The sequence below is a fragment of the Falco biarmicus genome, chromosome 8 (assembly GCF_023638135.1).
Source record: "Falco biarmicus isolate bFalBia1 chromosome 8, bFalBia1.pri, whole genome shotgun sequence".
In the NCBI taxonomy this organism is placed as follows: Eukaryota; Metazoa; Chordata; class Aves; order Falconiformes; family Falconidae; genus Falco; species Falco biarmicus.
Genome location: NC_079295.1, coordinates 23,491,560 through 23,505,729, shown reverse-complemented (window position 1 = coordinate 23,505,729; position 14,170 = coordinate 23,491,560). Strand labels below are relative to the sequence as shown.

Sequence of the window (14,170 nt, the reverse complement as noted above, 5' to 3'; positions counted from 1 at the left end):
GAGAAGAATGGTCACTATGAAACAAAGTAGTATAAAGCCCATGGAAATTTACATTCCCATGCTAAAACAGAATGTGGAAAGAATTTGGCAAACAAATGAGTTTGAATTAATCAGATTCTTTTTCCACTGAAATTTCTCTACTATTTTCACTAGTTAAACTCAGGCAAGCTTATTAACTTTGTTGAATGATCATCCATTTCTCTCTAGCCATGTTACAGCACATCTAAAATTCCCTTTTGCGTTATAATTCCTCACCAAGGAAAAAAACTAGGCACAAACATTAACAAGGAAACAACCATTAATCGCCTACAGATCCCCAAACTAGTAGTCTAAAGTATTAGTTGTGTGTCCTAACTCAATCTATTCTTTCAAAACATGAATTTAAATGTGTATCCTTCAGATTCCTACGTTCACTTGACTACACTGTCTTCTACAAGTATTTAAGATTTCCAGTGCCATCAAGAAAGCAAAGGATGTCAGAGATTTATAGAAATTTAATAATTTAAAAATGTTATATACAACTTTCAACATGAGAACTGTTACCTAAGCTTCAGAACTCCTCTAAACATCTCCAGCTTCCCAAATTTAATTTAGCATGCTCTTTAGATTTTTGTTAAGTCTCACGGCTTGGTGTTCTTTTAGATGAAATTCCCTTAACTTTCAGCCAGTCAGTTACTAGAAGAAATGCATTTTCAACAGCTTTTTCTTTCAACTTTAACAGTTACATTGTAGCCAGTAATGTTGGTATTTTTACATCCTAAAGCAGTTTGTTTGCCAACTACCAATCAATAACAGCCAGCATGCTACATTGTTTCTACTTGCTAGAATCAACAAACATTCTACTTGCTAGAATCAACATTCCATTCCCCTCTAGCAAGCACTTACCTCTTGAATACTCATGTATGCATCACCAAGAAGCAGCAAAGTGTAAGCACTCGGCCGTTTTTCTACTAGGTCTCTGGAAACAGAAGACAGAACCTTGCTCAATATTTAACATGTCAATATGGGTATCTAAAGAACAACAAACAGGGCACAATAAGTTTATCCTCTGAGGATTTTGGGTTTTATTTCTGAAAACAAACCAAAAAAATCTGAGATATTTCCAAAATAGGACTTCCAATTACCATCTTAAATGTTAATAAAACTTACTCAAATTTGTTATGTCACTAAATACTTCTGACTTACTGTAATAGAAAGGGAAAACATGAGCTCACCATGCTACCATTAAACATCTAGGAAAATACATATACATCACAAACTTTTACCTATAGCAGCCAGCATACAACTTCTTATCTTTCCTGTACTGAAGATAAATATCTGCCATTTTTTCTTTAGCTTGTACAAAGTAAGGCTGTTCTGGTGTAATATTTCGGAGCATAGTCAGGGCTTGTTCAATATCTCCTTGAGCAATTGACAGATCTGCATTTGCAATCACAACTCTTAGCTCCTCAGGAGTTCCAGAAAATTCATTAATGGCATCTTGCAGTATTATAGCAGCTTCATGCTGCAAGTAATAAAACCAATAGAATTAATGTATTTCCTGTTGTTGAACAGCCAAAAATAAAGACATCATAAGGAAATTAATGTCTGGAGGCATTACACAAAAAAACCAAAACACCCACAAAACCCCCCAACCCACAGTATCCATTTGTTTTGCTAAAACATTGAAAATGTTCTCCCTCCTTCTTGATTCTGTTAATAACATTTATGCAATATGAACTACCAGAAAAAGTTTTAGTAAAGAAAATATTTGCATTACATATATACAAGAAGATGCTCAAAATTCAACTGGACAATGCCTTTAGCACCTTTGTCTAACAGGTCCTGCTTTGAGCAGGATGATCTCCAGGGGTCACTTCCAAGTAAACAATTGTATGGTTTCTCTTATATTCTTATACATACACAGTGTCCTACTGTTTATTAAGAAACAGCTGATAGTAAGGATGCTGCTACACGAAGATAAGAATGCAATCCAAAAACATTTCCAACAGCATTCTGACAGCAAAACAAGAATCTACATACTAGCAAGTGAACATCAACAGTACCTCCTCAAAATGAAAAGGGGTTTTGTAGATTCAAAGTTGAACAGCTGCAAGTAGGTGTTGGTTTGTTTTGGGGTTTTTTTCTGAACCATTTAAGGTACAAGCTGTCAAGTCAGATATTAACATCTCGGAAATTTTACCAAGCAACTCCTCTTGGTAAAAAGAAGTGATAGTTTTCTATTCTGAACTGATGAGAATAGACACTTTGTCAAGGGGAAAAAGAAATTGTTACCAGGTATGTATTACATCTTAGCAAGTTTGCCATCTTACCGGTTCTCCATTCAAACGATGAGCTTCTACTAACTCTAGGAAGACAGACACACGATCACTTGCATCAATTTCAATTCTTTTTCCTTTAGTTTTTGAGGAAGACGTAGATTTTCTCATTCCAGGCAAATTCTTTGCCATCTGTAAGGTCTTAATAGCTTCTGATAATTCTCCCATCTTCTTCTGGGTTTGGGCCTTAATTAAGTGATAAACAGGATGTTCTCTCACCTAAAAAAAAAGGCGAGAGAAGGAGTTTCCAAATTTTACTTTATGCATAGCATTCGAACCATCCTGAAAGTAGATTTTTTGTATTTTTTTTTTAATATTGACCTTGGTTCCTTCTTTCCTCCAAATATATCTGATTTCATTATCAGTAATTTACTTATGAAAATAAAACGTTGATAAGAGAAATTAACTATGTACGAAGTTGCAAGCACCTCTGCGTCTCCTAACTAGGTAGTTAATCTTCAGCTTTCATGCATCACTTGGAGGACGGAACCAAGATGGGAGCATGCTTAGAAACTGGCAGGTTGTCACTTTTCAGCAAAGGTCTGTCAAGAGACTTGGCACAACTCCAGACCTAATGAGTGCTGTGTAGAGTGTTCCCAACTCAGTGTTAATACTACATAAAGTTCCACTGATGTCAACAAATCAAAAATCCCATACTGAAATATATTACCCCCAAGAAATAAAACCCTGTGAGGACCACTGCAAAACAGTGGAAGTTTTCTAATACAGCACATAATTTACCAAATTAGCTCTTGAAGGGACAGAAAAGATGGACAAAAATGTAACATTAATGAAATAGGGCACAGCATATTGCTACCCTCTTAACATTTAGCATGCTTAAAGCAGCATGAGTTGTCCAGAGGTAACTACAGACCCATTTTGATCCCCTCAAGCATCCCTGTGTATCTTCATTAACATTTATACATCTGTGCAGGAAGTCCAGAAACAATACTGGATCAAATCTTCCAAGTCCTTCTATGTTGGCTTTTAAATTGCAAGGTTAGTCTGGAAATACAAGTTCCGTTTATATAACATGTTTTTCATATTTATGTAAGGATTTGAGAAAAAGCTATAATTTCTTTCTTTTGGTTTCAAAACAATTTCAATATGTTGTATTAACGTATTAATTTTGTCCTGATGGTCACTTCTTTGATAAATATTCAGTTACCATGTTCATACAATCATTTAAGCTTGTAGTGGAAGAGTCATAAGTAGTACAGTTTAAAAATTACTATATACGAAAACATATAGCTTCAGACTGACAGAATGAAATGGCTTCATTCTTTTGTCCAACTCACTTCAAAGTTGTAGCTCAGACAAAGTTCCAAGGATTGAGAACATAGTTTAGTATTGTTTTGAGCCAAATACACCTGGGCCATCAGTAAGTGTGCATCTGCATAAGCAGGATTCCTTTCAAGACAGTAATGTAGATTACTATGGGCTGCTTCAATATCCCCTAGGAAGTTAAAAAAGGTAAAGTGAAAAAGTAGTTGATGTGAAACACAGAGGTTAAATATAGAGTGTTTATTAATTATTCACCAATTTAATAATTCGGGATTTTTTAAATAAATGCAAGCATTTAGTGAATAAACTCATATACAAAGTATTATATGGCTATGAAATTAATTCAAAACCAGGTCAAAGTGAAGATATTTTCCTGTTCTATATGTCAATCAGTCAATAAATAACCTTTTTTGGAAGCAACAGATAAAAACCCCATACATTTATGTGCCTGTACAATTAAAATATGCTCATATAAATCACAAATATAGGTACTGCAAGTGTTCTTCACTTCGCTGTAATGCAGTGTTCTGCAGTGAAAGATAAATGTAATGATTTAAAAGTGTGAAACTAATTTTTTATATTAAAGAAGCTAGACAGGTGGATAGCTAATCATTCATGCAACTATTACCTGATAAGTATTTCACTTTTGCAATTAAAAAAACAGCTTGTTGAAGACCAGGCACAGTTTTTACCACAGTTTCAAGAACAGAAGCACAGTGCTTGAGAATTGGTGAAGACGACTGCCCAGGACTTGCAGGCTACAGGTAAAACAAACACACCACCAAAACCAATAAACCGCAAAACAAACAAACAAACGCAACAACCTCAGTAGACAGGTTTTGGACTTAGATTTCATTTTAAGTCTAAGTTTCACTTTAAACTTAAATGAGCAATAGCAAAGCAGTGTTATTTTCTTCAGCCCAAAAAGCTAAAAGCTATCATTGTGAAGAAATACAAAAAAATGTTTTAAATTTATGGGGGCAACTTCTTTTTACCAGAAGGAAAACAGGACAGCTTCATGGACTTCACAGATGATAAAACAGTTCAGACCTGACATACACTGAAGAGTCAGTCCATAAACATTTGGTCACATATTCTGAATTACCACGCCAACCCATCCAACACAAATGGTAAAATGAACTAAATTTCAAGAGAGCTAAAGATGGAACAAATGAGCAAAAAGACGAGAAGGAAAGGGTCTGGTCCTGCCCCTCCCACCCTTACTTCATGCCACAGAACATATCCATACTGCTAAAACCAAACTGAAAATAGCAGCTGAGAAATAGCTACTTTCATGTAAACTGCTAGGACAATGTACCACATTTCAGTTGCTCATTATCAGAAACACTGTTCATTTCCATTACTTTAGCTAGTTGCTGACTATTACATATAAAAAGGAAAAGGCAACCTAAAGATCCTTCTGTTCAAGGCTAACACTTCCACAGGACCCATGCCCTGGGGAAGCAGTGATCCTCTACTACCAAACTAGAAGCCTCCACCACCTGGCTAAACTCCTCACTTTTTAATACTACCAAATGCTTTTTTTGCATTAAAATGAGAATGAAACTTCAGGAAAAGCCTATCTTTTCTTCTACAAATATTTATGTGGACAATAGTTCAGGAAAAAAAAAAAAAACCACCAGTTTTCATCCCAAATAAAGAACTACCATTGGCATTAAGTACTTCTGGAATATCCTCCAGGGAAATCTTCAGCTAAGACACTACCTCATAGAATGACACTCCTTATTTATCTCCATCTGTGACACAAAAGTGTTATTGCTACTGGGACAGAACATAACAATGGATAACTACTTGTTTGCTGCTAGATTTTAAAATACATAAACATATACATATTGTACATAAACAAATACTTAAGGGAAAGGTCTATAATCAGACTAGAAATCTACTAAGGACAGGATACCAAAAGTCAGCTCCCAGCTATTTCAGAAGAATAATCTATTTAAAGAAGACACTATTTAAAGAAACTTTAAATGTGTTTCTTCTGCTTTAGAGATGTCAGGTCCCCATACAATTCAAGTTCTGCACGTCTCTGTTGCCAAAACTAGCACAAGCAAATCCAGTCACAGAATATAAGCAATCTAAGTGAGTGAGATTTTTGTTTGGAATGAGTAATAACAACATTAAAAAAAAGGAGTATTCCACTGATTTTTAACCAACACACAAAAAAAACTGAAACGAAGAAAGGTCATGTGTAGACTGAAAAGATACCCTGAGCTGACAAAAATACTTCAAGAATAGGATTGTCAGTGTGAACATCCTAGTTTCATATTGAGATAGCCCTAGTCACTGTATTGTTACAGTTTCCTGATCAAAAGAGAAACTAAAAATTTAAAAATACACACACAGTGCATTAAACAAATATCTCAGGTTTCTTCGGGTGACATTTCAACTTGCTCACTTCACAGAAGATATCTTTTCATAGTTATTTTGATTAAATAGTGGTACAATATCTTAAACCACACTTTTACTTCAAATAAATACATATTTTTTAAGAGGGGATATTTTCTAAATTTTTGCTTCATGATTAACTGATCTCAAAATGAAATGCAAGAGTAATTTCCATTTTCAGACAGACATGCTCTACAGCTGCTTACCTGTGCTGGGCAAAAATTAAGATATTCTCTAATGATTTCTAGCAAGAAATCAGGGTTTAGTTTTTCAAAATATTCTATACCAAGAGGAAAACCATGCAAAGATGAAAAGTGAGCATCCAGAACATCATTCAATAAGGCAATAACTTCTTCTTGTCTCTTCTGTTTTTTCATAGCTAGGACTGCACGCAAGAAAGGTAATTCCTACAGAGGAAAAAAAGAAAAACAGTAAAACATCCTCCATATTCCAGATACATTTATCTGTTACTTATATAATACCAAACAGTTATTAGTGTTAGCCATTTCTTCTTTATATTTAGGCATACTGTAACGCATTTAGTATGTTCACTGTAAATGACATTGATGATCATTGTATCAATTATTTGTGCAAGAAGCACAAAATCCTGAAAATAATTAGTATTCCTTCCTTCTTAATGTTTCAAAAACTTATCTTCAGAGTTAAAGCACTGCAGAAAGGCAAAGATGTTTTTGCTCTGCAAGCAAACAGCCCTGTGTTAGGCAACATCTTAACTTAAGACTGATAGGAAGAAAACCTGAAATTTAGATTTAATGGTATTCCATTAAGAATGCTCTGCTCAGGTGACTGAAATATAGAAGATGAAGTAGCTAGTAGACCACAATTCAGATTATGATCAAAGTATTTTAATGAAGGAAGATGTCTCCTACCCCAGACTTCCCAATGGACTGTTGAATTTCATTAAGAAACTCCAACTGATGTTCTGCATCTTCCAATTGCCCTTGTATTAGCTGACAACGGATAATTCCTGTAATATATTTAAACAATTTATTGCAGAAAACAAAGCAAAGATTGCTTTGTTTTCTAGAATTAATTTTTTCTCTCCTCAACCTCTTCATAAAGCGGTGATACGAGAAGAAAGAATAGACCAAGACATGGTAATGCAGATTTTATGTACTTAGAAATACCTAGGATAGATGATACACAACTGAGAGATTAATATACACAATACTATAAAGCAGTTTCGTGGAAAGATCTCATCCCTTAAATTACAAAGTTTAAACCAGTAAATCTTCAACTGGTTCTAGTCTAAGTAGAAGCATCACAAAGTTTGGTTTCTAAGTTCAGAACAAATGGTGAAATAAAATTAAATACACACACACACACAAACCACTCCTACCACCTAATTTTTTCTTATTGTTTAAGGCAATCGCACAGTTAAGGAGAAAAAAAACAAACACTGGAAAATCTGTGAAGCAAGTATGCCATATTTACACTCCATTGTCTTGACAGCAATTGGACTTCATAAAAATATATTTATTTTTTTACCAAAGAACATAACATGTCTGTCAAAACTATCACACATTTAGACTTGTTTCTCAATCTTATTTAGACACCTGTGTAGCCATGGACAGCTTGTTTTATCAGCTGCCACTGAATTTTTTATTTTTGTAGTGCTTAAGAGTTCTCTAGTTCTTAGATACCACAGAGGTGAAATAAAATCAAAAAATAAAAAAAATACAGCCACATCTCTCTCCTTATCATTACTTGGAGAGTTCTAATTTAAAAGAGAAGAGTTTCACTTTTCAAAAGACAGATCCAGTGTGGAGAAGCTGTTGCTACAAGGAAGACAGCGTAACATGAAGCAGGAAGTCCAGTCCAATACTTGTGTTCTTAACAGTTCCAGATTTTCCTAGTAGCAGTAGTAGGAAGACGTGATCAAAAAAGCATCGTCTGTGTCTTAAGACCAGTAAAATCCCAAAGAAAGCATAAAACCTTACCAGTTAGTGCAGAAACACTTGTTTCATCAAGCGTCATAGCAGTCTTGTACCATTTCAAAGCTTCTTTCACTTTCCCTTGTAAAATCATTTGGTAGCCAAGTTCAGTTGCAAATTCTGCATTGTCAGATGCCAAATCAGATGCTCTTTCAACTAAGGTTTGTGTATGTTGAAGGATGAGCTGGTTCCGGCCACACTAATGGCAAGAATAATCTTTAAAACTTAAGTTTCTCTTATTCACTTCAAAAAACACACTGAGCACTACTGTAGTAGCTGAGATAACATCTCATACAGGACTAATATAATCTATAGTAATTCTATACAAATTGTGACATTAAAGTGGGCTGGATTCAAACATAAATATACATACAATACCACACAATAAGGAATAGTTGATAGTAGCTTTAAATGCTTCCTTAGAACAATTCTGATAAGTACAAAGATTAAAGAAACCTTCAGTTTTAAGGCTGTTGGATTAACCTTGTCACTTTCCTACATAAAGAATATGGTTGGTGGACATTTGAGTGTATTGTCATTGGAAACCTGTTTCTCATTCAAAAGCAAGCAGTAAAAACATTTTTGGAATGAGATGGCTTAAGTATTGTAATTCATACTTAATGTAAAATTTTAAAACCGTAGCTACCAAAGGTTACACAAGGTAATCTATTTCAATTGTCTGCAATCTTCTACTTTTTAGTAGACATTTAACATCTGTCTACTAGAAAATAAAGCAAAACCCAGGATATATAGATAATTGTGTGCTCTTAAGAAAAAAAGCATACTCACTGTTCTACTGAAAGCTAAAGCCATTTTACAGAAGAGCTGTGAATTGCGTGGTTCTAATCTGTCCAATGCTTTAATTAGGTCTTCCAGTCTTGCTGAAGCCTTGGAGAAAAAGGAGTAACGTAAGTAACAGAAATAGCAGATTAGGAGAATTTAATAGTTTTCACTAAAAACTAGTCACACCTTTTACTGTGCAATAATATCCTGAAATTCAAACTCAGAAGTTTTCAGGGGTAGGAGTTAAGATTTATTCTGGCATTCCTAGAAAAATGCTTTGGAAATAGTGAAGTGACAAAGTAGATCACGTGCCCTCTATACGTGCTCTAGAAAAAGTGAAAGGCTTGAACTGAATCTGATATAATGGAAGACTCCCAATAAAGCAAGACAGTCTGAGGAATCAGACCTGTCAATCTTGTTTGCGCTTCAGTGCGATACAGACACACAGGCTCAAAACCAACACAGTTCCAGATGCTGAGAATTTTAACATCACAGTTTCTCAAACCATCTAAGGTATTTTAGGCATTTCTGGCATTACAATAATAAGGTACCTGTTTTTTTTTTTAATGCAACTTTAGAAGTAGACACCTGAATCATGTTTAAATATCATCAGGTTTTTAAATTTTTTCTAGACATGGGTCTTACTCATATGTGACCCCAGAATTTTGTTTACACCCTACCATGTGCAGCAAATTCGTTTGTGGTAGGCTTTATTGAACTGGAGTCTGCAATTGTTATTGCTTCTCCATATTTCCTATGATTGTGCGTAAATAAGGCTTAAATTTGATTATATATAAACTAATGACTACAGAGTTCTTTGCAATAACTAAAAATGTGTTAAGCAACTTAAAATACCTTTGCTTTTATAACTTTAAAAACATCTACAAAGCACTCAGAACATTTCTTTTTCTGGTAAGTCTCCACTTAAATTATACCAGCATTTTTGCATAATGAGAAAAAGATATTTAAAAATATGTAATGATTCCATGACAATTTTGATAAAGTGTTTTAAAGTTTCCTGAAAAACAGCACAAGCACCATACGTACAAAAATACATGTATATATCTTTGAGGAGAAAAGGATCTTGGGAGTAAGTTAAATGGAATTCTTCAAGCTAAAAATCCCCCTAGTAATTATCAAAAAAGGATGAACAAAGCACAGGTTATGCAACCTAACATAGCAGACTGTTGTTGACTACGACCCCCTTCCAAAAATTTATCACCATGAGACCCTCAGTATTTCCCTTAGTTCAATTAATAAAATACTTAAAACTAATGGAAGGCTTACAAAAATTTATTAATTAATCAAAAGAGCATTTAAGCAGTAAAAGATTGCTTTGATGATTCAAATCTACATGATTCAATTAACTATCCAGAGGAGACATCCATTTGGCTTGACTCCTGTTCTCTGGAAAGATCGAGGTAAAAAATTATGTTTCCCTTGGCATCCAGAAAATACCCTAACAATAAGCTAGAGCAGCCGTTCGAGTCAGAATAGCTGCATCTACCTCTTCCTCCAGATAAGTAGTGTAGCACAAGACATAAAGAATAAAGCACATGTGGCACCTAGTCATTACAAAGACTGTGTTATGCTCAGCGGTGTGCTAATAAAAACTTACCGCAGATATATTTCCTTCTCTGCATAGATAATGCAGGGCTTCCATTCGTATGGCTTCTAAATTGAGGGCATCTTTCTGCAATAGTCTGAAGCCATACAAAAGGTGAATGTAAAGAAAACAAAACAATATTTGCTCAATTACCTGTTTTATCCCAAAAAGGGAATAAAGTGACTGTGCAATACAAGTCAGAGCCGTAGCTCTCAATTGAAAGCACAGCTTTGTTACTTTATGCCTAACTCAGAAAAGATCCTCTTCCATCCAAAATGGATCCACATATAGATGTAGTATCCTCTCAGGATTGTAAGGCTGGGTTCTAACAAAACTTAATTGAGTTTAAATTTATTTTTTTAAAAACTGGTTTAACTAATTCTAATTAATTAAAAGTGAATAGAAACCTATCTGCTTTTGTTTCAAAGTGTTTTTACAGTGTAAACATGGCAAGAACACAATTAGTGGTGTGCTACTTCATACTCAACCTATTTGCCGTTTCAACTGCCTGCTCCCAGTCCTGCAAGGCTAGTTGTAGCTTCATTTTCTTTATGAAAGCAGGAATGAAGTTTGGAAAGTTTGCAATTATCTGGTTCACAGTTTCCAGAGCTCCTGAATAATTCTGTCGAACCTCAAAATATTGTGCCTAATGGAAGGAAGAGAAGTCACATCAAAAGCCTGTACACTCACATAGGCGAGAAGATTCTGTTCTTCCATACAGAAAACAGGAAAAAAGCTAGTGAGAAAAAATAAAAAAGTCTTTCTTTAAGCAATATTTTTACTTCAGCACTAACCACAACTAGAGATACTGCAACAATCAAATAGCAAGACATGTAAAACCTGGTGTGTGGTAAGCACTCTATAATAAACGTAATTGCAGCATTTACAAGTGACTAGACAATTACGAGCAAGAAAAATACAGAGATGTAGCTGAAGAGTAAAATTGTCTTACTAGGTTTCAAATAACTTAGCCTCAAGTACCTCATAATTTTAGGATATTGAGCAGAACCCACAGATAAAACATTTTTTCAAACCCTGAGGTACACACGATCTAAAACCTACACTCAGTACATCTCTGTTCCTAGAATTAAAACGTTTTAATTGTAAAGCAATTTACAGGGTACTCCAAATACAAAACTATTTCAGAAGCATCAAGTATTACAGTTTTAATTTAATTCAAGCAGAAATCAATTTAGGGCTTAAATCCTCTATTTTGACTTGATGCTTAAAACTTACCATATTCCAGGTGACTCTGTGCATGCCATTTTACTTCGTATTTTTGAGACAGAAATGGTGCAAACTTAGTAGTTTCTGAGAGTTAATTTCTAAAGCCATCGCAAGGTAGCTTTCTAAAATCTAATTGCAGTAACTAAATTTGAGATAAACCAGTAATTGAACTCAATAGTCCACGCACAGCCAAGTACACATGCCTAACCAAATACTATTATGCACACTTTCCTGAAACTTAGTCTTCTTATTTTCATTGAAGAATTTTTTTTGCATTTAGCTTTAGAATACTAAACAAACATTATGTTAATCAGTAACAATGTCTATGATATAAACAAGTAGTATACTCTGAAACAGAAAAATGTGTAAAGAAAACAATTCATGCCACTCTCTTGATGAAATATAATCAAAATGAACACTTGAAATGGACTGATGATGATAAAAAAACCCAACTGTTAACAATTTTCATAGATGATCACACTACAGTTTTAACTACTACTTCTTTACAGAATTACTGTGTGCCCTGGTAAATGTGGACAGGTGTCCCATGCAAAAAGGATGAGATCACACATACTTTCACATTTTAAGGCAATTTTAAACATTATTTCTTTACATATGTAATACAATAATAAAACCAGTTTTTCTTGTGTATGTAGTAAAATCACAACCTCAATATGAAATAGACTGACTGTATTTAACCTATACCTTTCTTTTTTACGTTGGTGTCTAATGGACCCTGAAGTGTCATCTCGTAGCTAATTTTATTCCAAGAAAAAAAAAAAAAAACCAGAGAGAGAGAAAAGAGCATCATTTTAACATACATAAAAGAAATAGAGATGTGTGGGAATAAGTAGTTATCAGCTCCAGTTCATAAAACTAAGAAAAAAAGCTGGAATTTGTATTTAGTGAAGCAATATCTCACTGCAGCAATGTTTTATAGTAGGGAAATGTGGTAATACAACAGGAGTGCCCCAGAAGTTCCTAATTATGTATATGGTAACAGACACAGTTAACATTACTGCAACCCAGGCATGCGCCTTTGTCTCATTCTACAAATATGAACCTCAGCTACTTGTTACATTTAACTACAAACTATGTAAAATGGGCTGTCTACCACAGGAAACAGAAGTGTCAGTATATTTTTATTGTGCTGCAAATTAGTTTGTTTGCTAACTGTTCTATACTCCTTTAACAATTTAATAAACCACTTCAAACTTCATTTCTGCTACACCCTATTATTTTCCTCTGAATAAAAAGGGTATGACTGAGCTATATTTCTATTTGGAAAAGCTCACTTATAGATAACTCTTCTCAACATCTCTCTAATCGCTCTACAAGACTAATATGACATTTAGGAAGCATTAAAATAATAGAGTAAACTTACTTTACCAAGCAGAGCAAAAACATCATTGCCTTCCTGCAGTGCTTCATCAAAGTATTTCACAGCCTTTTTAATGTGAGTTTCTTTCCCACAGGTGAGATCAAGCCATGCTTTCAAAATCAACCCCTGTAAACAAAAAATAAATTGGAATTCTTTACTAACTAGTTGGTAAAAAAAGTATACTAGATACATTCTTCTTTGAGTCCTATTTTATTTTAAGGTTATTTCTGCTCATTACTGTATTTCAAATATTTAAAATATATATTTGAAATTATAACCAGTCTACAGTATAACCTAAAATATTAGCAATTAATTCCAGCATTACATTAATCAAATAACATATTTACTTACAGGATTAAAAAATCCCAAACAATGGCACTGAACTGAACTTTAACATTCTCAACAGACAGAACAAAACCTTGCAAAAGTGATTGCATAAGACAAAAAATATATTCTGCAAACATTGCTGCAGATAATTTTCTTAAGATTTCGTTTATGTGAGACATTGAGAAGCATATGGGGTGTTGAAAATGGAAACTTGGGGTTTTTTTTCTACTGTCTGATTAAAAAGAAAAAGTCATGTGCAAAGGGCAAAGATCTGACATTTCTCAAACCCCCAAGCGTATTATTAAAAAAAAAAAAAAAAAAAAGTACCTGGAACTTCTAAAAGGTAAAAAAACATCTTTTCATTGCAGGAATTTTTACTTGTAATTAATTAATTTAATTTATCTTACGTGTTCCATACATTTAATTATAGCTTAAGTAAAACAAGTCTGTTTTGAAGTGCTGGATCACTTCACTAAATGATAATTGCCATAAACCCAAAAATTTAGATTGTAAAATATCACTAGCTCTTTTGTAATACAATATTAAAGGAAAGGAGCCATGTATTTAAAACGCAAAGGTGAGTTGAAGAGCCATATTTTGTAATTACTAACAATCAGGGCCATGATTTGGTTACACAACAGAAAATGGCTGAAATTCAGAGTCAAACATTTAAAAAAGATGGAAGTCAATTTACTTTTATCTAAGATACTTTATGTACTCCTTATCAAAACAAACTGTGTATACTAAGTAAACCGCATTTTACTAAGTTTATGCACCCCTAGCCATCTCCCAAAAAAAACCAAAGTACACATAACTTTGTATTGTCAAACTAAGAAAAAAGGATTAGCATAAATTTAGAAAAAGAGAAAACTATTTGCTT

The 14,170-nt window shown here is 33.9% G+C and overlaps 1 protein-coding gene across 5 annotated transcripts in view; it reads right to left on the bottom strand.

The window, feature by feature from the left end:
• Positions 1-14,170, bottom strand: part of TTC21B (tetratricopeptide repeat domain 21B) — a 38,151-nt gene that overhangs the window by 19,816 nt on the left and 4,165 nt on the right. For all 5 annotated transcript variants that reach the window (XM_056349834.1, XM_056349831.1, XM_056349833.1 and 2 more), the window contains 12 exons: positions 12,967-13,089; positions 10,844-11,001; positions 10,368-10,452; positions 8,756-8,854; positions 7,973-8,165; positions 6,902-6,999; positions 6,218-6,418; positions 4,231-4,360; positions 3,617-3,774; positions 2,313-2,537; positions 1,266-1,504; positions 886-958 (listed from right to left, as the gene is read on the bottom strand). In XM_056349834.1, the coding sequence (XP_056205809.1) occupies positions 886-958; positions 1,266-1,504; positions 2,313-2,537; positions 3,617-3,774; positions 4,231-4,360; positions 6,218-6,418; positions 6,902-6,999; positions 7,973-8,165; positions 8,756-8,854; positions 10,368-10,452; positions 10,844-11,001; positions 12,967-13,089 (1,782 nt within the window). The remainder of the gene's footprint in view (positions 1-885; positions 959-1,265; positions 1,505-2,312; positions 2,538-3,616; positions 3,775-4,230; positions 4,361-6,217; positions 6,419-6,901; positions 7,000-7,972; positions 8,166-8,755; positions 8,855-10,367; positions 10,453-10,843; positions 11,002-12,966; positions 13,090-14,170) is intronic.